General features: G+C 41.5%; 2 protein-coding genes across 2 annotated transcripts; one reads left to right on the plus strand and one right to left on the minus strand.

Moving 5' to 3' along the window:
• Positions 1 to 235: 235 nt before the first annotated feature.
• On the minus strand, positions 236 to 12,743 carry LOC115362559 (ladderlectin-like). Its single transcript, XM_030056526.1, has 8 exons — positions 12,680 to 12,743; positions 5,678 to 5,710; positions 5,515 to 5,559; positions 2,145 to 2,204; positions 1,846 to 1,937; positions 1,112 to 1,237; positions 853 to 952; positions 236 to 306 (listed from the first exon to the last, which is right to left on the minus strand). Exons 1-8 carry the CDS (start codon positions 12,741 to 12,743, stop codon positions 236 to 238), a joined length of 591 nt encoding a protein of 196 aa, XP_029912386.1.
• A 2,947-nt stretch (positions 12,744 to 15,690) lies between these two features.
• Positions 15,691 to 20,502, plus strand: LOC115362568 (ladderlectin-like). The gene is made up of 10 exons (XM_030056538.1): positions 15,691 to 15,705; positions 17,502 to 17,583; positions 17,901 to 17,933; positions 18,052 to 18,096; positions 18,609 to 18,701; positions 18,810 to 18,869; positions 19,077 to 19,168; positions 19,488 to 19,613; positions 19,871 to 19,970; positions 20,368 to 20,502. Exons 1-10 carry the CDS (start codon positions 15,691 to 15,693, stop codon positions 20,436 to 20,438), a joined length of 717 nt encoding a protein of 238 aa, XP_029912398.1. The 3' UTR covers positions 20,439 to 20,502.
• The last annotated feature ends 1,652 nt before the right edge of the window (positions 20,503 to 22,154 follow it).

The following is a 22,154-nucleotide window of genomic DNA, read 5'->3' on the forward strand; positions in this document are numbered from 1 at the left end:
AATGTACTCAAAGTGCTTGTGTCAGTAAACTAAAAAACATCACAGCAACTTTACTAGCATTTCTTTTGATTACTGCATAATTCATTACAGATTTATTAAGCATTGATGGGAACATCATAGAGTGCGCATGAAAAACCAGAATTTGTCACGTTTTCCTGAAGGTCATGACTCAACTTTATGACCGAAACATCACAGCTGATCCTCCACAAGACTACAGCTGTGTACGAGGTTATAGCTAACAGCTGCCTGGGCTTATGGTGCAGATAAACCGAAAACTACTGGCACAGTTACCATTACTCCATCCCCCTGAAACAATAAGGAAAAACAAGAAAGAAGATAAGAAATAAAAGGGGATATTTATTTTGGCAGAGGGTCTGAGGTTTTTCTTCACAGTGGAAATTTGTTGAGCAACAATACTACAACAACAAAAAATAATAAATTGCAATACAATAAATTGCCCATCTGTCTATCTATCTGTTTGTCTACTTCTACTCATACAGTGTTCTAAAGTAAGTTTGACACATTCTGCTCTTTAAAAATGCTAAACCTCACAAGGAAGCTAAAAGGGAAAAAAAAAAAAGCACCTACATTTAAATAATTAACTCAGTTTACCTTCCAGAGTGACAGATTGATGTGAGGTGGTGTTATTTAGAAAACCCACACATTAATCAGTGCTTAAAATGTGATTGAATTTGTTTATACATTGGTGATTGTTTGCTTTATGTTGACCACTGATTAAAGCACGTAGTTTAGCAATTAATCATTGATTAAAATTTAAGTTATATTTTAAAATGAAAAGTAATTGTAACACTAATCCCAAACCTATTGTACCTTTGGAAGTGGTGGACTTACTGTTTAGGTTTAAGTAGAGACAGGGGCAGGAAGTGGGAGACACCTGGCTGTACCAGTTGGCATAATAGAAGCCCTGACTGTCAATCCACATCCACCGGGTCTGAGGGAGGCAAAGAGCAAGAGTGTAAGCAGCAGCTTTCCAACTCAGTTCTCTGACTTTTTTCACTGTCAGCCATGTTGCTCATCACTGCTCATGCTAACTACCCCGTGGCTGTGGGAAGGATGTCTTGCAGTCGGTGTGTGTGTGTGGGGTCCAGACCTGCAGGTAGAAGCCCCCCAGCCATGCGTTTGCCTGGCCTGCTGTCTGCGTGAGCTGCTGGAGGAAGCGATACTCGCTGGGGTTGCTGGCTGAGGGAAGATGGGCTCCCAGGCTGTTACAATACTCCTGATGGACACAAGGAGACAAAGTGTTAGAGACGCCTCTGTTTGGCTTCGTGTCCACTTCTGCAGAGCGGTACACAGCTGAAGAATGATCAGTCTATTTGAATGCAACTCCAAATGATCAGCTGCCTTCATCTCTGCTATGGAGAACAGGGAAAAAACATACAGTAAAACCACAGTAACATTATCAAACATAGGCCTAGCTGATAATGTCATACATACAGACACTTCTTATTCAGCTGTGATCTGTTGTAGAAATAAAGTATTTGATAATGTCATAATAAGCCATCTTTTTCACCTTTATTTTTTAGATACTGCTCAGTAAAGAGCAGAAATGTGGCTGGTGTAGTATTACAGTGCACACATGCAGAGGTGTGACATGTCTTAACATGAGCAGCTTGAGTTTTAGCCACTGAAGAACACAGAGCCCTAAAGAAACTTCACATAGATAGATATACTTTATTGATCCTTCCTGTTGCCAGTGACGGTGCAGTGGTTGAGTTTCCCTTCCCAGTGACCTCACTGAAGAAAGTTTGCTGGTCAACTAAAGTAGAAATGATCCAACAGATTCTTGCTGTAAGGACTAAAGGTGTGTGTGGATCACAGCAGTACCTCTGCATTGTGCCAGGACATGGGGCTGTTGACAAAGCGGAAGCAGCGAGCTCCATGTTTGAACCAGCCGTCAGGACAGAACGAGAAGCGAACTGGAGACACACAGAGGAACAGCTGTTTGCTTCAACACGGACCTGATCTCACTGGAACATTTCAGCAGTGATGTTGTATAGAAATGGTGACATCACTTTTGCATTTCATCTGGCTTTTATCCAGCATTGACGTCATTATTTATTGTTATGATAGCCAAGCAACACTAAAGCTGTAGGAAATATGGGAAAGAGTGATGTGGTTCTTACACTCAGGAGCCTGGGCCTCCTCCACATCTGCTCTCTCCTCTGGGTCCTCAAACACAGGCGCTGCACAAACACACAGCAGCAGCTGAGGTTAGAATAAATGTACAAAAGAGTCTTTAGAAACACTGATGACTCTCCTCAGCAGTGGAAATCAACAGACGAGGCCACCTGGGCGGCTGTAGTTCATGTTAACAGTAAAGATAAGAGGAAAACAGCTCATTAGTCCGATCCTGATCTCCAGCCGAGTTACAGTGTGAGCTCAGATTCAGGACCAGCAGTGGCGGTTCTGCCCATGTTGCCGCCCTGGGCGAAATTACTGCCTTGCGCCTTTCCGTTAGACCTCAATATTAGAGGAGGGCGTTTTTTCAGGGCATTTTCAATGGAAAAAATATCGTCTTATACAGGGACAGTTTTTGCTATAGGCAGTGTGGGCAACCGTCCAGGGCGCAATCTACTTGGGGGCGCACGAGAAAAAAAAAATCGCCAGTTTTCTAGACTGCCGTATTGACCAGCAATATGCCGCGGCACCATCAGTCGGCATCACGCGAGTCGGCCGCGGCACCGGCCGGTACCGCGCCCACTCGGTCAGGTCTGCCGGATCTGACAGGTGAGCGGCCTGATGCCAGCTGGTGCCGCGGCCGGCTCGCGTGATGCCGCCTGATGGTGCCGCGGGGGCGGGGGGGTTGGAGTAGTAACATGAAAGGGTGCAAGCCAGTAATTTCGCCTAGGGCGGCAACATAGGCAGAACCACCACTGGTCTTATATTCAGATGAATACGGTTATAGAAAACTGCTTTGCAGCGCTGATGATTTTTTTTTTTTTTTTTGGCGCTCGTACCGCCCCCCACGTGACATGAAAAATGCCGCCCCGGGCGGCTGCCCGGTTCGCCCGTGCCTAAAACCGCTACTGAGGACCAGAAATCCAAACACTCATCATATTTAATCAGAAAGGTTAAAATGATGAGCAGGGCTGACACTTTAATGACTCAAAATGTGTTTAGGGTAGAAGTTTGACTTGAAGCAGCCACAGTAGCCTGTGTCCTTCTGTTGAAACTGTAACATGTTCAAATGTGTCCAGCTCCATGACCAAAGAGGTTTCTGCTTACCACGTCTGGGAGCTGCAGCAGATTCCTCTTTCATTTCCTCAGCTTTCTTCTCCTCTGACTCTGGATCAGCCACTGGCTTCTCTTCTGCCGCCTCTAACCACAAAACCACCGGCTCGTTAGTTCACTTTGACTTTACAACTGACTCCTATTTAAAAAATGGTTGACAACATGAAACTGAAAAGTGTACATAGCATACATTATACAGATAGAGCTGAGGAACAGCAAGGGTTATGTTCAGGGCCGGACTGGGAGATTATTTCAGGCCAGGAGGTAGTCATCCACCCAGGCCACCCGGGGGGGGTTCGTTGGAGTGGAGCGGGGGGGTGGGGTGGGGGGTGGGGGGGGTGGGGGACATTAGCAAACATAGAATTATTGTGTTTTGCATTCACTATAAAAATAATGGAATGATTATATCCCATTTGTTGCACAAAAAAATTAATCTCAAAGGCAGTAAAAAAAATATGGCTTGTAAATCAGTGATTTTAAAACCTCAATCCTTATTTAATTTCAAAACTTTTGAATTTCAAGTCCAGGTCCTACATTTCTACACTGTACGTGTAAAATCTAATCCTCAGTGTTAATTCAACTCTAACTGAGAGTGTACATGGCCTAAAGAACCTCCTACTGAGAAGAACCAGTGTGTTTTAGAAAACTCACTTGCTGAAGCATCACTTTTTTTTGACGGTGCGACAGCGAGGGGGGGGCTGAATAACAAGGGCAACTTGAGGCACTTGGCAGCGTCTTCCTCGAGTGCCTTTCTTTTTTCTCTCTCTCCCTTTCTGCCCCACCTTTCCTCTTTTTTTTCCCCGGATTTGGATTGGGGTCCATGGAAAAATTTATTTATCAACTGCAATGTAATCACTAAACCTTTCCTTCCGCCTCCTCCGCTCTCCTCCACAGTCCAACACACTCGCGCGAGTCGCCACACCCCCTCCTATGTTTACAGCGTGCTCGGACTGTTGGGGCGGGTGTTAATCAAAACAAACCAATCACGTCTTGATCTTGTCACAGGCTGCTGGCCTCTGATTGGCCTGGCCTGGCCTGTCCCTTACAGAGGGACAGGCCAACCGGAGAGCGGACCGGCATGACAGCTGATTGGCCTGGCCGGCGACCTGTCCAAAAAAAAAAAAAAAAAAAAAAAAAGACAGGCAGGCCAGCAGGCCAGTGACAGGCCGGCGCTTCGGGAATTCTCCCGGTTCTCCCGATGTACAGTCCGGGCCTGGTTATGTTGAAGGGTTATGTCCCTTAATTTCCTCCACCTTAACCCTGATAAAACACAATTGGTCCTGATAACCTTGCCATCTCATTTGTTCCGTTTATTGGCCCTCTTCACTCAAATATTAACACCACTGCTAAGAAGCTTGGTATCATCTTTGTCTAGTATGTCTTTTAACCTCCATGTTACGAAACTCATCCAGTCCTGTCTTTTCTTCAATTGAGAAACATTTCAAAAATCATAAATATGTTGTCTTCTAGTGACCTTGATCTTCTTATTCACACTTTCATTTTCTCAGGTCTAGACTACTGTAACTCCCTCTATGCACGCCTCAGTCAAGCCGCTTTAAATTTACAGTTGGTTCAGAATGCTGCAGCCAAATCATTAACTCGAATGAGCTGTATGTCCCACATCACCTCTGTTCTTGCTTCCCTCCGTTGGCTCCCTGTAAAATTCAGGATAAACTATAAGATGCTATTGATAGCATATAAAGCTCTACATGATCTTGCCCCTAATTGTATCGCTGACCTCCTTGTTCCTCACACCACTTCTTGACCACTCTGATCATCAAATCTCGGCCTTTTATCCATCCCTCACTCAAAATACAAAACAAAAGGTGAGCGCGCCTTCGCAGTAATGGCCCCCACCCTTTGGAAGAATCTTCCATGCCCTGTTTGTCTTACCGACTCTCTGGACAGTTTCAAGCGGCTTCTTAAGACTCAAGCCTTTCCATAGATCTCAGCTGAAGATCTTTGGAGAGCTTAGTGTTGCTGTATCTTCTCAGTCTGTGCCTTTAGTATGAGTTTATATGAGTGTGTATGTATGCATGTATATACGCATATATATATGTGTGTGTGTGTGTGTTTTTAATGTATTGGATTTCTTTGCATTGGCTTTTATCTCTCTGAATGTGTGAAGCACTTTTCTGTCCTCGATATGAAGGGCTCTCTGTGGCTGTGCAGCCTCGCTCTGACTGGGTTTTCCACCTCCAGCCAAAAGCTCAAATGATTGAAATATCTCAAAGTAGCATCAGATTTTCTGTGGACACTAACCTGGTGCAGCAGGCACGTCTTTCCCAGAGGCCTCAGCTGGCATCTCTGTAGACAAAACACAACCTGAGTTCACATCTGCACTTGTAACTTTCACACTGACTGTGTCTCGTCTGTCTCTGTGTGGGTTTCTGCTTCTAGAAAACTAATGATCTCCAATACTTACCAAGAGCTTTTTCCACTGCCTCCTCTGTGGGAGCTGCAGAGAGAAACACAACACTGTTGGTGACAGTCTGGAAGCTCGCACCGTGTGTGTGTGTGTGTGTGTGTGTGTGTGTGTGTGTTTGGCATGGGAAGCTGTTCAATGTATTTAAAGGTAGAAACTGTAATCTGTCCTGTTCATCAGTTTAGCTGTGAAGTGATGACAACACAGACAACAAAATCGTCATGTGCAGATGGTCAGCATGTTATTAACATGTTATTAACATGTTATTAAAATGATTTAAATGACGTGTTATTGACATTTAGAAAGGCTTCAACTGAAAATGAATTGTGAGTCACAATCTGACCTGCAAATGCCACACAGAGGAGCACAGAGAGGACGAGGAGGACCTTCATGATGCTGCTGATGATGAAGATGAGGTGATTGCCCTGTTGTTAAGAGATGGAGAAAATATGGCTGAGGAAATAAGAGAAGAGAGAGCAGACAGACACGAGGCCCAGCTGGTCAGCAGGGATGAGAGCTGGAGGAGCAGAGCAGGGCTCACCTGTTGGCTGACTTCTTCACTATGAAGGAGCTCAGTGATGTAGTGAGGAGAGGAGGCTGCTCTGCTCTTTATATACACACCTGAGCCACACCTGGCCAGTTCGCGCACGTGGACCGTCAACAATAAAACATGCCAGTGCAGCAGATTTAAGTAATTAAAATTTCCCTGTACTGTGTAAACAGTCTTGAGAGCAGGTTAATAGTTAAAATCAGTGGAGTGGCTTTGGGCTTGTATTTGAAAATATTTTCCCCTTCATTTATTGGTTTACTGATGAGAGATAAAAAAATAAATAAATAAATTTTAAAAAAATTATATATATTATGTATATTTTGATCTTATTTGCTTAAGATAGATAGGCTGATGCCCATAATACCCATCTTTAAAACTTTTGCTCCCTGGATTTTTTTGGAAGCAATCATTAATAATGTCCTCACAGAACAGCTGCTGACCAATCTCATGATCAACACTGATTCACTAGCAGGGACCACACCATCAACAAAAGGCCTTTAAAAGATTTATTAATAAGATGACGATTGTTTGAGGCTTGAACTCTAGCTCTTTGGATAGCTAACTAAACATGGGAAAGCTTTGGTAGGGAATCCACTGTTGCACTGAGGCACTACAGATCTCTGTTCGAACCCCATGGAGGCAGGAGAACAGGGGAGAGGAGCAAGAAGAGAAGAAAAATGGGCTGGGAGGGGCACAGAATACCAAAGCAAAACAGTAGGAGAGGGTTAGGTGGGTGTAGTTTCTGTGATCCAATTTTGCTGAATTTTAATGGGGTTTTTTTTGTTTGTTTATTTGAGTTTTTATTCCCATCTTTTTCAATTCCTCATGTCAAGACAAAAAGAAAATGGGGTCAGTTGTCTCTGTGTGATGTATGGTTCAGGAGCTATGTAGGTTTAAAGTTTTCATTTTTCGCAGTCGAAAATCCAGGATGGCCATAAAAGATGGCCCAAAAAATCATACATGGGACAAAAATTTGCGCTGTTAACATCAAAAATCATTTACTAGACACCTTAAGGATTACAAAAAGCTAGGTTAGAAAAATATATCTTTCGGGTGCATGGGACCCCCACCTCCCTACCAGACAAGGGGCCCTATCTTGCGCCAGACTCCCTAAACCTGCTATTTGCGGATTTAGGATTTAGGAAGAGGCGTTCCCCCGTAAAAGTTGCTATCTTGTGCACCTCCCGCTATCCGCAAAACACCTCCGCTACCCGCTATATTATGAATAGGCGTGTTTTGGGCGTTATGCCAGTTAAACCAATCAGTGTGCCAGGTGCCATTGCCTTTAAGGGCAAGATGCGCTATCCTAAATCCTAAATCCTAAACCCGCGATGGAGAGAGGGAGGTAGATTTTCTCAGGGCTTCTACTGAGGCTAAAGCAAGTTGGCTTTATATATATATATACATATGATATATTATATTATAGGCGAGTTAATTCGGGAGGTGGAGCCACATGTGTCCAAGTGGACGTGTCACAAGGTTGTACTGATTGAGTAAAATCCCCGGGCCACACCACACACACACAAGAGGCAGAGGTGGAACTATGTGTAAACTAATTTATTGACAAGGTAGATTGGGCAAATAAAATATTAAAAATAAAAATATAGCACAGCTGCTGGCTTATGATAAAACAATAAAACGTGCTGGGGTAAGTGTCCAATTAAAACCGTCTTTCCTCTAAACAGTCTATATGAGTAATATACTCAGTCCATTCCGGCGGCGTCCCGGTATCAGTCCGACCGTGTGCGTGGTGAGGCTCCGTTGGGGCGCGCATTGAAGCCGCCTGGACGCGCTCTCCTAACAGTCCAAACTTTAGGGATAGCGGATAGCGGGTGGTCCTGACCACCCGCTATCCGCTATCCCTTAAGTGTGTGCGCAAGATAGCAACCTTAGGGATAGCGCATGAAACACGCCCACGAACACACCTCCAGGCGCAAACGACGGAGTCGGCATAAGGATAGCGGGTAGCGGGTGGCGCAAGATACCGTTTAGGGATAGCGGAAGCTCCTAAATCCGCAATTTGCGGGTAGCGGGTAGTGGCAGCGGATAGCGGGTGGCACAAGATAGGGCCCTAGGTGTTTACAGAAATTCTAGAAGAGGTGTGGTTGAGGTGTGATCCTGAAACTCTGCTAGTAGCTTCAAATATGGCAAGACCGCTGAGATGATCCTGAGCCATTGACGACCTCAGGTAAGTCTTGATAAGCTTCAGCTTGGAAAAGCTTCATTCGGCTGATGTCAGTGTAACTGGGATATTACAAGCAATTCTTATGCTGATCCAGATAAGATTGGGGTACAGCTCCTTCAGATGCTTTTTCTGAATGAAACAGAAGCTCCATGGCTGTCATGTCATCTGAAAGGAGGTTTGGCAAGGTTTTGAATTCAAGAGCCCGTTTCCTCCTGTCAATGTCCATTTCATCTCCAGATATTAGTGTATTGCAGAAATTGCTGTACTGGGTGGACAATGTCACATTATCCATATTTTTTCCTTATTTTATTTTATTTTATTTTATTTTATTTTATTTTATTTATTTATTTTTGGGAAGTTAAGCAGCACTCCAGATTTATCTGTCACATTGTCTCTTTGACTCTTTGATTTCAGTCACTATTGCGTCCAACATTCCCCAATGATTGAGGCAATCAGGTCATTTTGGATCTTTCCAAGATAGCAGAAATCAACGCACTGCCTGTTTTGCACCCAGCCAAAGTGCCGCTTCATTACAGGATCAAACTGGGTGCACTTTTAAAAAGTTTCCACTGTTCTGCTTACATAACGTGTCGCTGGAGCCCCTCAACACAAGAATTCTGTTCGCCAGAGACTGGATAATGGAGACGAGTGAGTCAGAACATCTTGCCAGTTCTTCCCTTCAGCTCCCAAGAGCGATGTTTCTGCCTGGTCTCAGTCTTCCCTGTCTTTAGGCACAGTTTCAATTCCTTCCATGCTGCCATATTGTGTGTGTCCTCCTGTTTCATGGCTTTTCAAAAGTATTCCTATATTCATTTGTCACTAATCTAATATGCTTTTTGGAAAAGAATTTACAGCAAAAGCAGTATACCGTGTCATTCTGTCTTGTGCAGGTAAGCCAACTTTGCTTTAATTTTTCCCCATTTACTAATGTTCTGTACGTACAGTACTGATGGACGTTTCTGCCATCTTTTCTTTTGGGGAATGTGAAATGTGAGCTGAGCTGAAAGGGTCCTCTTAATACTAAATTAGATTGGTTCAGCATCAGTAAGGTGATGAAGCGGTCCTACAGAGAAAGATTTTGAGCTGCAGAGGAGGTTAGAAGAGGTAAAACAGGTAAACATGAGAAGCCAGATGACAGCAAGGACGTTGGCACGCAGTCCGAACCTGAATGACCTGCCTGTCTCTACTGGCTCTATTTCTTTAGTTTCCTGTTTACACCCTGGCAACATTATTGCCAGTGTCCTCGTGCTCAGGACAAAGTCGATCCAGGCAGTTAAAGATCTGTTTTGCTTATCAGTAGTTTAACATCTGAAGGGTGTGGACTGCTGGGAAAGGCCTCGGAAGTTATGATATCTCAGATATGAGAAAGGTTGGCATCCAGTTAATTATGACTACCAATCAACTATAATAAAGATAAAGCAGAGAAACCAAAACTAAAGCGTGTCATTTGTGTGTCATTTTTATTTGTACAAATCTAAAAACTCTCATTCTTCCTAGTTTATAAATATTTTATAGGCTATTGGTTTAGCCTGATGTTCAACATTTCCTTTTCTTTGCAAAACATGACATTTATTTATATTTTAAATGTATTTTATTATTATTTTTTATTATTTATTTCTCATCAGCTTATGAAGTTCAGGAGATAAATCAACTACCAAAAAGAACAGACATTAAAACAGGGAGACCCAGCCACAGGAGCCCAGGTGATGTTTTACAATGGTTTGATAGCTAAATGAACTTCAAGTTGTTACAATGCCACATGCCAGTACCAATAATACCAGTAGATGTTCATTGATAAGCATGCACATTTGGCCTGGCATCACCAGACCAATTGCAAATGCGAATTAGCGTGGAACCTCTCAGTTGATTTTTGATTTCCACGAGGTTATCTGCTACAGTCAGTGGGTGTTATCAGTGGTTGCGGACCAAAATGCCTCTGGACGTAACTGGATAGACCTACAACCAATCAGAGCAACACATGAAGTAGCTCTGAGCAACTGCTGAGTTCAAAAATGCTCCTCTGTCAATGGTTGTGATCCTGGGCAACCTGGGCCTTGTCTTCTTCTTCTTCTTCTTCTTCTTCTTCTTCTTCTTCTTCTTCTTCTTCTTCTTCTTCTTCTCCTCCTCCTCTAGCCCTGCGTTCCAAATCGCATACTTATACTTTTTACTTTTAGTATGTACAGCAGCTGCCCTTACAAAGTATGTAGTTTAGTATGACAGATGCATGCTAATTCTTTTTTTCCCCTACTAAATAGTATGGTAGTATGAGTATTGGAACGCAGGGTTCGTTTACTGGTGCATTGCAAACAGCTTAAGGTGCATACTGCCACCTTCTGTACAAGAGCGTGTAACATCATGTCATTTTATTCTATTCCTTAAATTCGACCCACCAACCTTGAGTCTCATAAGAACTTAAACAGTGCCTTCCTGGTGATTCTGATCCCCTCTCCCCCTCCTTCTGTTCCCAGTAACCCCCAGTAACTTCTCTGACTTTACTCTGAAATATGTCTCTATCGTCTTTGTGCATGCTGCAATGCAGTATGATGTGCTCAACCTTTTCTGTAACTCCACAGTTCTCACACTTGTCACCGTTCCTTTTCCCCAGTATAAACAACATGCCATTTAGTCCTTTCGGTAAATGTACAGCCATTTTAGTGTGGAAATTGAGGGAGGGTTTTAATGCTGCAGCTGCAGTGTTGAATTCATGTTTTGATGCTTCTAAGATTCCAAATACCAACAGTGTAAAAATACAGAACTGTTGATTGTTTATTACAGTATGATGAAAAGAAACTGGAAAATATTGCTTCATTTGATGATACTACAAAATCAGAGCTGTAAATGACATGGTGAAATATGTTGTTTTTTTGTAAGTTGAAATGTGTGTTGCACTGAAATATCATGTAACAAAAGATACTGAACGTATCGCACTCCTGCTTGTTGTGATAACTGCAGCTCGACCTGTGTGTTCTACACTCACATGCATTCAGTTTTGGTTGACAAGCCTAAACAAGTCATGCCAAAGCAACCTGATTATTCATGACTATTTAGATACCTTACCTCATCTCTGCTCTGATTCCAAACACATGCAGGTGAGAGGTTCTGTCAGTGTTGTTGCAATTCCTACTGTGTCCACTAGAGGCTGATAACAGTCAACCATAATATAAAGACACTAGGAATACTCCAACATGTTTTTTGTGAGGGTTTTTTTTTTTTCCTTTTTTGAGTGAGATTACAATAATATAACATTGAGTCCAAATATAAGAGCATAAAATATATGTCTGTTTTCAATGTAAACATGCATTTTTCCATAAAGCTGGGCAAAATCTGTCTTGCTAAACAATGATTTACTCATTTATGCAGAGCACTTTTTTTCTCCCATAGAATTCAGAGTCACATGAAGATGAGAAGAGAGGAAAACACCAGGCCATATATGTAAAACATGTTCACTTTATTTGTGGTTCATTTCACCACATTTATAGTTCTTGGAAGACTGTTAACATGGCATTATTCTTACCACAGCTAAAACAGTAAAGAAAATAGATCAATAAACACAGGGTTTCACAAAGCTGGCATGTTTCAGTCTCATGCCAGCTTTGTGAAAATAAATAATATTTTTCATTTAATTGTGTTGAGACTGTCACATGTGGAAGTTGGAGTGTGGCCCAAACACAGGAGCAGGCAGGAACCAGGCGTGGAAAAACTAGAATAAGAAACAGAACAATCAGGGCTACTACCTAGAGTCGTTGCAGGTGTTGGAGGCTGGGAAGGCAAACAAGGCTAAGAACACAGGACACAGGAAAACTAAACCAAAACACAAGGAGAAGGAGAAGACAAACAGTGTCTCAACAAAGTCCAACAACAAGTGTCAGACACAGAACCAAGACAGGGACTTGTGTTCCAGTCAGTGTGTCTGCATGATTTACTGTAGATCTACCTTGAATAAGAATGGAAATGTAGCCTTTTATAAATGACTGGCAGCAGCAGCAGCAGCAGCAGCAGCAGCATAACTGGTTTGAAAAGGTTCTATATAAGGATAAGGATAAGGATAAGGATAAGGATAAGGATACAAGTTTATTGGTCATTATACAACAGGTTGTATAATGAAATTACAATATAATAATATTAAATTAATATTAAAATATAAATAAAGCTGTTATTATTATTATTATTATTATCATTACTCCTAGTAAGACTGGTAATAGCAGGACTCTTTAGTCCTGTAGAAACACTGTGCACATAGCTCACTAGCAGTTTGACTGCAGCTCACAGATGAAGGGGAAGCGCATGCTGCAGCCATGACTGGACCAGCCCACCATCATCATCATTGTCATCCTCAAGAAGTGAATGTCCTCAAAAATGTGGCATATAATATTACATTGTGAATATCCCCAAAAAAAAAAAAAAAAAAAAAAAAAACCTCCCTGAATTTCCCATTGAATTCAAAAGAAAAGGATGCAGTAAGCAGAAAAGACAACATGTAAAAAGCACATAAAACTCTATTATTGTTTTTTTTTTCTTAAGTTACTGTCCAAATCTTAATTTTATCATAACATGACTATTCTTCATCTGTTGAGTTTGCTGTTTTTATTGTACAAGGCCTGCTACCTTTGCTAATGGGACAGTGAGGTACCAGCTCCACCCACAAACTGATTTTCCAATTTGCAGATCACAACAGTGTATATAAACAGGCTAGTTTAACAGCCAGCATTGAACACTGATACCTAGGCTGCTGTGGTTTGTCAGGTTGAGGTGGTTATTGTGTCTGGCTTCTAAGTTGTAAGTTGTAAGTTGTAAGTGTACTCTAGTCGTTGGGCCTCCAGTTGGGTACAGAAAGTCGGCTGGGTTCCATCCAGCCAAGGTCGGGTCAGTCCTACTCAAAATCAGAGTTGTAAATAGGGTGCCTTGTAGCACCTGAGGTAAATGTTTAGTCATCTGTTGTCATACTGTAGGATAACCTGTTTATTCATTGGTTCCTGCATTTGTAGAAACGATCAATACTGTTTCATAGTATTTGTCCTTTTGAAGGGGTTGTAGCCTCCTATTAAGGCTGTATAGGTGGGTCTTAATTATATACTCTGCACTACCTTTATACTATACATTTCTCCCTCCTTTGGAGGTGTCTGTGAATCACTGGTATAGCTGCTGTTTCCTTTTTTCACTGTATTTGTTTAGTATATTCATAGGTTGAGCTGAGTGCCGCTGGGTGTGGTCATCCACTTGGGTGAGGTCCCTTCACTGCTGTGAGTTAAAGCACGGGGCACCAATTCAGGTTGTATGTATGTGTGGTGAGTATTTGCACCCCCAGGCACCTGCCCCTCCTTGCCAGCCTCAGACAACACATGGTTTCTAACTAGTAGTTGAAAATTGTATTTATTCTATTTATAGCCCTGAATCCAACATCTATTAAATTGTGTATTTGTAATAAAATATATATTAAGTATGCATAGTAGTATTTTAGCTTGCCATGATTTCTTTTGGTTTAACTCATTTTATTTTTTTCGGCGTCTTCCAAGTTCTGAGACGTAACTCATCAATAAACAACATTTTGCATTTGGAATCATGTTTGTCTTTCTTGGTGAATGAACTTTTGAAATTTGATTTGTTCAGGTTGGTAATAGCAAATTGGCATGAGGGCAGTTCCAAGTGTAGTGCCATTGGTTTCTCCCTTGCCACTCTGTCACACTAACAGTTCCTGTACAAACGAATGAATAAGCCCATACTGATTTTTCAGTATGAATGCATAACACTTGATTTTGGACACAGCCCATTTTTTTCTTTTTCCCTTAAAGTTTCACTGTGTTAGGAAAGAATATCCTGAAACTGAACATGTATCAGCATGTTCTCTGCTCTTTGTGTTGATGCAGTAATACAGTTGCTTTACAAAAAAAAAAAAAATCCCACAATGCTTTATGTGCCAGAGTTTGTATTTTAGGGGAGTCTTTAGCACTACAAGGCTACAGGCTGAAATCATTCATCATTCAGTCTACATCAGTTTACTTTCTGTACACCATAAAAATAAATGACGTGTATAGAGCCACAGATATTAATAACAGGTAAATATCTTATTGTTTAACCCTTTTACCTTGGCGTTGGTCCTGCTATAACTGATGATGAGGACAGAAACAACAGTCCTGGTACTGAGGACAAAACCCAGAAGTATCTGAGAAGAATTCAATGGTTCATCCATTTATTTAGAACAGAATGTTTAAAGTAGAGACGGACTGATATTGATGGACCAATATCATCAGCTGATATTAGGTCATCACAGCTTATTGATATCAGGGTGTATGTTGGCTGATATGTAACAAAGAGGCACTTGAGACCATTAAATGAGCCAACAAACCCCAAACCCACATCTCTGAGTCTGACATCCACTGGTGAAAATTCAGGTGCCGAGTTGGCCTCCTGCTATTGGCTGATCTTTGGTGCCAGGGGATGTTACATGCTGTCACTCTGTCATAGCTGAGATCACCCTATCGCAGATGGCCAATTCAGAACCCTGTGTTTGGCTAGTAGGTTGGAGGAAACGATGCTCCCAGATACTGTGTCCAGCCTGCCCTCAAAACTAGCACAGAAGTCAAGACGCTCAAACTTAAACTCAAAGGTGGGGATGTTGTTTAGGTAAAAATGCCAAACTTTGGCCAGATTATACACCTCAGCTGTAATTCAGCACATGAGAGAAGTCCAGTCTCTGTATATAGGCTACTGGACGCGGTCAGTTCCCACAGCAGACATTACTATTATTACTATGTCCTGTTAACACCTTTATCTGTACTCTGCATTCATCTCTGAAATTTTGTAGGACAACTCAACGTAAATATATTCATATATTTATTATTATTCATTGCTGACTTTTTTTGGTGTTTTTTTATTATTTCAGATGGGCGGGATCATACACCAGGGGGCTCATAACAAAATTTGCTTAGGACCCCAAGGGCAGCTCTGATTATAATCAAATAAAAATACCGAACACTGGTAAACCTCAAGTTAAGAGCAAAGAAAAGGTGGGATTTCAGTTAATGGAGGTGGCAGACCTAATGAAGAATTGCCTCATAACGTCATGGCAGCCACAGAGAAAAGCATATCCATGAATGAAGAAGATCAGAGATGTAAGGAGGGGTCAAACTGTTGACAGCTTTAAAAACAAACAGCAGAACCTTGAGATCAATCCTAAGACTAACTGGCAGCCAGTGAAGAGAAGCTAAAAGAGAGGTGATGTGGTTCCTTTTTCCTGATAAAAGTCGTACTGCAGCATTCTGTACAAGCTGCATACCAGTGATGACTAAGACCAAGGTACAGGGAATTACAGTAGCTAATCAAGGCAAGAGGGAGATAAGAGCTATTGAACGTTTCCCAATCATGGAACGACATTTGAGAGCTCAATCAAAACTCACTGCTAGCTTCTGGGCATAGGGTGTCACGTAGTGGGACAATAGAGTTAGGGTATTAGAAAGGCCACTGATGGAATCAAGTGTCCCAAATACGATTTTTTTTTTTCAGTCTTGTTTACCTGAAGAAAGTTATTGGCCATCCAACATTTAATATCATCCAGACTGTCACAAAGTTTTTTAATTGAAGTGTTGTTCAGTCTCAACATGAGATAGAGTTGTGTATCATCAGCATAGAATGGAAGGAAATTCTGTATTTCTCCATCATGGATGCTAGGGGCAGTGTATAAACGGTAAAAAAGAATGGGTCCAAAAATTGAGCCCTGGAGACCCCCACAGGCAAAAGGAGCACTGGAGGAAGGCGAACAGTTGAAATGAACAGAGGCTGTTATGGCTCCAGCCGTATGTACAGTGTTCTGTGTAAATCTGTGTTTGGTGGAGAATGAGAGCTTTCTTTTCTTTGTGAGAATCTGTCAGTTAATTGATGTTGTTTTTCAGCATGGATTGGTTGACCTCCAGTGACATTTTTAGAGACTGCAGTGGTAATCTGACCATGTTTTTTTTTGTTTGTTTTTTTTTAACTGTATTGGAAAACAGTTACATTTTTTGTCTCCTGATTATGAAATGGCTGTCTCTGTTCGTTTTCAACAAGAGTTGAATGTGGAGTGGGGGGTCATTCATATCACAATGTGCTGTACAGCAGTCTGAAGGCTGTTTTCCTCGTCACACTGCTACAGCCTCTATGTGTCTCTACACGTGCCTCAAAAAGTCTGAACTAAGACCTTGACCTCAGCACGTTCTACTTGCGCTCTCTTTTGTTAAAGTTGAATAGGGTCAACAACAAAGCAGGGATTTATTTGCGTAATGATTTTATTTTCCAGGCATCTTGCTTCCTTGACTGAGTCAGCCTCAGGGATGTAACACTTTATTGTCCTTTATGATCTGTTCCCATATATTATGTAACATACAATGTAGAGTGACTGGAAGAATAGAGAGCAGATAAAATGTGAAAATGTTACATGACTTACTTTCAAAGTCTGAACATTATTACCACTACAGTTTGATTGTTAGCCTGCTGAGCCAGCATCTTCAAACATAAATCAAACAGCAGTTATAAGTTATTCTAGCTAAGCACTTTTTAATGCTCAGGACTACATCCCTAACAACATTTGTTATTTTAGTCATGATAAGTTATTAAAGCAAATATGATCAAAGTATATACAGAGATTTTGTAATCTGTCATCGGTCAATCATTTATCTTTTCAAATACAAGAGAAAAACACTCCACTGACATGACTTCATGTTGAAGTTTGGAAAGTATCCAACTTGTTTGAGATTTTAACCCTTAACCTCCTTTTGAATCCCAGAAGTGTTTCACAAGATTGTTTGCAGACTGCGGGGAAACGATCAGAGCAGAGTGTAATTCCTCTACCCAATTTATCTGCTGCACTGGCATGTTTTATTGTTGACGGTCCACGTGCGCAAGCTGGCCAGGTGTGGCTCAGGTGTGTATATAAAGAGCAGAGCAGCCTCCTCTCCTCACTACATCACTGAGCTCCTTGATAGTGAAGAAGTCAGCCAACAGGTGAGCCCTGCTCTGCTCCTCCAGCTCTCATCCCTGCTGACCAGCTGGGCCTCGTGTCTGTCTGCTCTCTCTTCTCTTATTTCCTCAGCCATATTTTCTCCATCTCTTAACAACAGGGCAATCACCTCATCTTCATCATCAGCACCATCATGAAGGTCCTCCTCGTCCTCTCTGTGCTCCTCTGTGTGGCATTTGCAGGTCAGATTGTGACTCACAATTCATTTTCAGTTGAAGCCTTTCTAAATGTCAATAATATGTTATTTAAATCATTTTAATAACATGTTAATAGCATGCTGAGCATCTGCACATGACGATTTTGTTGTCTGTGTTCTCATCACTTCACAGCTAAACTGATGAACAGAACAGATTACAGTTTCTACCTTTAAATACATTGAACAGCTTCCCATGCCAAACACACACACACACACACACACACACACACACACACACACACACACACACACACACACACAGCTTCCAGACTGTCACCAACAGTGTTGTGTTTCTCTCTGCAGCTCCCACAGAGGAGGCAGTGGAAAAAGCTCTTGGTAAGTATTGGAGATCATTAGTTTTCTAGAAGCAGAAACCCACACAGAGACAGACGGGACACAGTCAGTGTGAAAGTTACAAGTGCAGATGTGAACTCAGGTTGTGTTTTGTCTACAGAGATGCCAGCTGAAGCCTCTGGGAAAGACGTGCCTGCTGCACCAGGTTAGTGTCCACAGAAAATCTGATGCTACTTTGAGATATTTCAATCATTTGAGCTTTTGGCTGGAGGTGGAAAACCCAGTCAGAGCAAGACTGCACAGCCACAGAGAGCCCTTCATATCGAGGACAGAAAAGAAACACTGGTGTGGTGTTCCACAGCCTGTGTAAACTCCTCTGCATTCATTCATGCTGAGGCCTCATCAAACACCCATGTATTTCACCTTTGTGTTTCATTCAGCATCAAACAAACTTTTAGGTTTACTATCCCAAATGAAGAATTGTTGCAGACTTCATATTTAAAAGGAGCAGAGGTTCAACATAACCCTAATTCTAAGTCAGCTGTCTCTGCAGGAGCTCCCATCACTCCTCTAGCTGCACTGTGTCGACTCTTCAGTTTCATGTTGTCAACCACCTTTTAAAAACAACAAATGCTTGTAACTGTTGGATTTGAGATGCACGGCAAGGCAAATTAATTCAGTGAAGGTGAACTAACGAGCCGGTGGTTTTGTGGTTAGAGGCGGCAGAAGAGAAGCCAGTGGCTGATCCAGAGTCAGAAGAGAAGAAAGCTGAGGAAATGAAAGAGGAATCTGCTCCAGCTCCCAGACGTGGTAAGCAGAAACCTCTTTGGTCATGGAGCTGGACACATGTGAACATGTTACAGTTTCAACAGATATACAACAGATTCTAACCTCAGCTGCTGCTGTGTGTTTGTGCAGCGCCTGTGTTTGAGGACCCAGAGGAGAGAGCAGATGTGGAGGAGGCCCAGGCTCCTGAGTGTAAGAACCACATCACTCTTTCCCATATTTCCTCCAGCTTTAGTGTTGCTTGGCTATCATAACAATAAATAATGACGTCAATGCTGGATAAAAGCCAGATGAAATGCAAAAGTGATGTCACCATTTCTATACAACATCACTGCTGAAATGTTCCAGTGAGATCAGGTCCATGTTGAAGCAAACAGCTGTTCCTCTGTGTGTCTCCAGTTCGCTTCTCGTTCTGTCCTGACGGCTGGTTCAAACATGGAGCTCGCTGCTTCCGCTTTGTCAACAGCCCCATGTCCTGGCACAATGCAGAGGTACTGCTGTGATCCACACACACCTTTAAATTGGATTATCATGACATTATCAAAAACTTTATTTATTTCTACAACAAATCACAGCTGAATAAGCAGTGTCTGTATGTATGACATTATCAGCTAGGCCTATGTTTGATAATGTTACTGTGGTTTTACTGTATGTTTTTTCCCTGTTCTCCATAGCAGAGATGAAGGCAGCTGATCATTTGGAGTTGCATTCAAATAGACTGATCATTCTTCAGCTGTCCACCGCTCTGCAGAAGTGGACATGAAGCTAAACAGAGGCGTCTCTAACACTTTGTCTCCTTGTGTCCATCAGGAGTATTGTAACAGCCTGGGAGCCCAACTTCCCTCAGCCAGCAACCCCAGCGAGTATCGCTTCCTCCAGCAGCTCACGCAGACAGCCAGCCAGACCACCGCATGGCTGGGGGGCTTCTACCTGCAGGTCTGGACCCCACAGCGAGATGTCCTTCCACAAAACATAAGCCCAAAATCTCATTCATAAAAGCTGCAAGTTGTTGATATTCTCGTGCGTTGTTTAATGCTGGGTCGGGGGTGAAATGAATTCAAAGATCAATAAATCTGCAGCCAGAAGACAAAACGTGATAATGACTGAGAAAGTTTCACAGCCCTTTTAACAACTTGAAAGCTAAAGTGAGTTGGAAAGCTGCTGCTTACACTCTTGCTCTTTGCCTCCCTCAGACCCGGTGGATGTGGATTGACCGTCAGGGCTTCTATTACGCCAACTGGTACAGCCAGGCCACTGCCACCAGCTATCCTTGCATCTACTTAAACTCCAACAGTAAGTCTTGCACTTTGTTCCACAGTTCAAACAGTTTTAAATGTTTCTGCTCAAACTGAGCCTCAGTTTTACTCAGCAATGTGGTGGAAAATGCAGCTGGTCAGCCATCATTTTTATCTCTCTCTCTGTTTGCGTCATGTTGTAGTGTTAGTTGTTGCTCTGCATATTTGTGATGTGAAGAAAAACCTCAAACTGACTCCCATCTTAATCTCAGAACACTGTGTTTCTGATTGTATTTGTTTTAAATGATTTTCTTATTATACGGATGTGTTATTTTGGTTTAATGCGCTTGTAAACTCGACAGCATTGAAAATGAGGGTAACCTCAATGTCCATTCGAGAATAAATAAAGGTTGAATGAATGAATGAATCTTACTTTCTTTCTTGTCATTTTTCAGAGGGATGGAGCAATGCCAACTGTAACACTAATCTGCGCTTCATCTGCTCCGTGAGCCCAGGCAGCTGTTAGCTGGAACTTGATGCACAGCAGGAGGCTTGTGGACGATCAGCTGTGATGTCCTCTAAGACCTCTGTCACATGTCTTCCTGTGTCCTGTTTTGTCCTTTGTACTCTCCAGTGTATATTTATGAAGAATTAATAAAGCTGTAATGCAATCTGCAATAATCAAAACTCACGCTCCTGAAGCTGTCTGGTTTATTAATAACAGCACTTTGGATGAAAAGATCAAACAAACACACACATACACACACACATCACACATATACACTCATGCACACTGCTCTTAGCTCAGTGTAGAAATTTACGTATATATAAGTACCCTGTATGATGTGGAGATATAATGCAGCATGGCATTCATAAAGCATTGTGGTAACAGATAATACATTATCTTATAAAATGGAGCATCCAATAACAATTGGATTAAACTCTGTGTTATACTTTGAACCCAGTTTGACGGTTGTTTGTTTGTTTTTTTCAAACTAATTGCATAATGCATAATTTATAAAATAATTAGCCTATGCTATAAGTTCAATTAAAAAATGTGAATTTTATATTTAATTTTCCCTCTGGGTTTCCCAAGGGTGTTTGTTCACTCTGACCAAGACGAGACAAAAATCCAGAAAATGGATTAGGGTGGATGACCTGACATGGCAGTTTTGCTGTCTTCAGTGTCAAACATGTATAAATAATAATATATATATCAAAAACCTTCTCAGTATTATGCAGAATATTATGCTTTATGTGAACATACTCAACATTTAAACAGTTCATCACTCATTTTTTTCAGAATTTTCAACCAAACATAACAAAACTCATATGGTGTGGCTGTCCGGCACTTGTTTCTCAAAGTAAGAACTTGAATAAAACTAAGAAAAATAAATGCAAAAATTCTCAAAAAAATACAGAAAAATAATACAGATGTCTATTTGTGCGCCTACTCTTTTCAAAGTCCAAGCATAATGTTTTGAGTCAGTTCTGATCAAAAAGATTTTGTCACACAAATCAAAATCATATGGTGTGACACTATTTTGGGATATTTCAACGGGCAACTGTTTTGACACCCTTGGGAAGGAGAGGTCTTTCTTAAGCAAGGTGGTTCAGTACTAGCAATACCAATACTAGAGACTGGAGAGTGGATTTGGCCAATAGTGCCAATAGTAGTTATCTAGAAAAAGGCTGATAGCTGATTACTTGGCTGATAGTTAAAAAAAAGAGGGAGTAGGCTAAGAAAAACACCTGATCGGAAGGTAAATCTTAAACCTTATTTTTAGAACATGCTGTACAAAGCAGTGATGAAAAATGAGGCCCCCCATGGATTGTGAGGCCCTATGCAGCTGCAAGATTATAATTAAAAACAAAACAAAAAGGAGGGCAGGTTCGCCTGTGGTCTTCATAATAACGATATATTTAAAATGAAAATATAAAATATATTTTATTTTAAATATTTTTTTATTTAAATTAACATGCTTTACACTGTAAAGCATCTGCACATGCAATACAAAAATAACATAGGCCTATTTGTTCAAGAAAAAGATGAATCCTGTGCGGCCCTCTCTCCAGTCTACCGAGTATAAATCTAGGATTTATACTCAGCAACAATTATGGGAAACAGCATAGTCTGAATTCACACAAATTCTTCAATTTGACCTATTTACACACAGAGAAAATAAGAATAACACTATATATATAACATCTATATATATATATATATATATAGATAGATAGA

The sequence above is a fragment of the Myripristis murdjan genome, chromosome 1 (assembly GCF_902150065.1).
Source record: "Myripristis murdjan chromosome 1, fMyrMur1.1, whole genome shotgun sequence".
In the NCBI taxonomy this organism is placed as follows: Eukaryota; Metazoa; Chordata; class Actinopteri; order Holocentriformes; family Holocentridae; genus Myripristis; species Myripristis murdjan.